Here is a 2885-nt window from a genome sequence, read left to right on the forward strand (position 1 = left end):
CGAAAAAAAATCTCAAAAAACCAATGAGATTTTTGAGTTACTTAAAAGTTACACAATTTATATCAAAATTTAATAGGTTATAAAACAGACGAATTTTTTCCAGAAATTCTGATTAAAAAGTTTGAAATATTGACTTTCTGAAATTTTTCGAATTTTTATAAATCAAGTACAAGTCTACAACTTTTCTCTATGGTTTTTTCTTAAAATAAATTAAAACAAAAAAGAAAAAAAATAAAAAAAACTTGTGAACTCGGATTTCTAATTATGAGGCCACCAGTGTATGTAAATATAATAATATTCTTCAGAAAATTAAAAGGTACCAATTCACTTTCTTAACCTAATTCTTAATCTACTTTTAGTTTTTCTTAACCTAATTTTTTTCAAAAAAATTATTGTGGACCGAGTGCCCTGGCCAAATTGTTTATGGCATCAGCACAGGCTTTCAACCCCTCTCCGTATCCGCGGAGTTCCCCCGCCAGCTGGAATGGTAGGTCCACCAGTCTGGGGAAACTTTCTGACAGCATCTATGTATTTTAAAAAACAATCATTAAAAATTCCAAAATCTATTAATAAAATATTTACTTTCGTTGCATCGGCTTGCGTTTTGGCAATTTCCAAAAATTTATTTTGGACGTCGATCTGCTCCTCCTCTCTCTTTCTCTTCAATCCTCTGCGCGGGGTTCTGAGTGTAGGAGTTTTTGGAGTTTCCGGACGCGTCTCCTCCTCTATCAAACCTTCGCACTCCACCACCTCATCCAGAAAAACAATCTCCTCACCTTCTTCCATGGCCAACTGGAGCTCCTAATAATGAAAAAGTGGTTAATACTGAGTCAGAAATAAGTCAATTAAAACTTACCAAGTTCATTGGTACATTTTCTGCCACAGACTCATGGCCCTCAATATAATTGCTCCCGATGATGGCCACAACCCGCTCCTCTAGCTCTGTTAAAGGAGCTTGCTTAACGGGCTTGTTGCCGGTTAACGCCTGCTGCCTTTTCCTATCGCGCACTCGAACACTGGTTCTGCTCTTCAAATCGCGCCATACCTATTTACGTAAGAAGAAAAAAGTATCATTAAAAATTAACAGGTACAATGTTCCAAACAATGAATGCATGTACACACAACTAACGAGACTGTGCAGTGACAATGCATGGGATTGACTCCACTTGTATATATACTTTTATAAGAAAACCGATATTCTTACGTTAATAATTATTTTCACAAACGACAGACCTAAATAAAAGTGATTAATTTTTCCCAATTCACCAGTTCATACGCACAGCACCGTTGCTTGCTGGTACGTTCAAACTTAATGGGCTTATTACTTACTGTGCGCCACTGTTCGGCGGACTTTTGAGCACCTCCGATGGCATTTAGCTTGGAAGCCATCTCCTCCCACTTCTTCTCGTGCTCCATCTTCCCGTGTAGCCGATGAAACTTCCCACCGGCTAGTCCCGGGTTTTCCAAAAAGAAGTCCAGCATACCACTCAACTGCTCCATTGAAGCGCGGCTCCGCTTGTTGGCTGCTTGGCTAGTCGAGGCCATCCTGCGATAAAAGAACAATAGCTAGTTAAATTATTTATTCATCAATTTATTGAAATACTTACATTTTTAAGAAGAATATGTGGTAAATTGCGTTTTTTTTCCTATTCCCTTTTGTGCTTTTCGTAGATTTTGACATTTCGGATAACAGAGGTGCCACTTTTTATCATTTTAAATAAATAGCAAAAGTCAGCTGTTTAGTGTTGTTAATGGGTACGTTAGAGAATCGTACAATCGTTACTGCAAACAACAAAAATTGTTAGTTTACAACTCGGCAAGTAGCGTTGTTAAAAGTTAGTGAATCGCACTACAGGTGTGCCACAAGGTAGTATCCTTGGTCCCATCTTATTTATAATTTTCATCAATGATGTTGGCTTGCACCTAAAGCACGCAAATTATCTATTGTATGCAGATGATTTAAAACTGTTCAGCAGGATCTCTTCTGAATCGGACGCCCTGCTTTTGCAGGAAGATCTGAATGCTCTTAACGCTTGGGCTATTCAAAATAAATTGTGCCTCAATGGTAGTAAGTGCTGCCACATAACGTTCTCCAAGTCTATGAATGCGCGTGCGTCTACATATTTGGTTTCTAATGTAGCTCTTGCATCGGTTCGGGAATTTCGTGATTTGGGAGTAATTTTTGACTCTTCCTTCACTTTTGTTAACCATGTCAACCATATTATACCGAAAGCATATTCTAACTTGGCCTTTCTTCGACGCTATGCGAAGGATTTCAAAGACCCCTATACTAGGAAAATTTTGTTTAATTCTTTAGTGCGATCAAAATTAGAGTATGGCTCGGTTATATGGAATCCCATGTATAAAACACACTCTGTTAGAATTGAAAGAGTTCAACGCAAATTCACACGATTTGCTGTTCAACCTCTCAATTTTATTAGTCCTCTGCCACCCTATCCTGCCAGGTGTATGTTAATTAATGTTCAGCCGCTCGATATTAGGCGAGCTGTTCAAAATCTAATGTTTATCTTTGACATAATTTCCGGTGCCATTGATTGTTCAGCTCTTCTTGGACAGATATGTTTTAATATCCCTAATAGAGCTCTACGCTCTACTAATATTTTTTATATTGGTATTCTGAGATCGAATTATCTCAAATTTGCCCCACTTATAAGAGGGCTCAACGAGTTAAATCGCATCTGCAGAATTATTGATCTCGATTTCGCAATGTCAAGGTCCCATTTCAAGGCAGATATTGAATCTTACTACCGAGATAATCCGCCATTGATTTAATATTTTATTAGTTTTAAGTTTAAGTTTAAGGAATCTGTAAATCTAGTCAGTAAGGCTTTTTGCCATTGACTTAATAAATGAATTGAATATGA

General features: G+C 37.4%; 1 protein-coding gene across 1 annotated transcript; it reads right to left on the reverse strand.

The window, feature by feature from the left end:
- Positions 1-165: 165 nt before the first annotated feature.
- LOC118757485 lies at positions 166-1851 on the reverse strand. Its single transcript, XM_036492193.1, has 5 exons — positions 1608-1851; positions 1330-1546; positions 857-1045; positions 583-801; positions 166-524 (listed from the first exon to the last, which is right to left on the reverse strand). Exons 1-5 carry the CDS (start codon positions 1679-1681, stop codon positions 390-392), a joined length of 834 nt encoding a protein of 277 aa, XP_036348086.1. The 5' UTR covers positions 1682-1851; the 3' UTR covers positions 166-389.
- Positions 1852-2885: the final 1034 nt, after the last annotated feature.

The sequence above is a fragment of the Rhagoletis pomonella genome, unplaced genomic scaffold (assembly GCF_013731165.1).
Source record: "Rhagoletis pomonella isolate Grant_MI unplaced genomic scaffold, Rhpom_1.0 Rhpom_scaffold_18530, whole genome shotgun sequence".
NCBI classification, from domain to species: Eukaryota; Metazoa; Arthropoda; class Insecta; order Diptera; family Tephritidae; genus Rhagoletis; species Rhagoletis pomonella.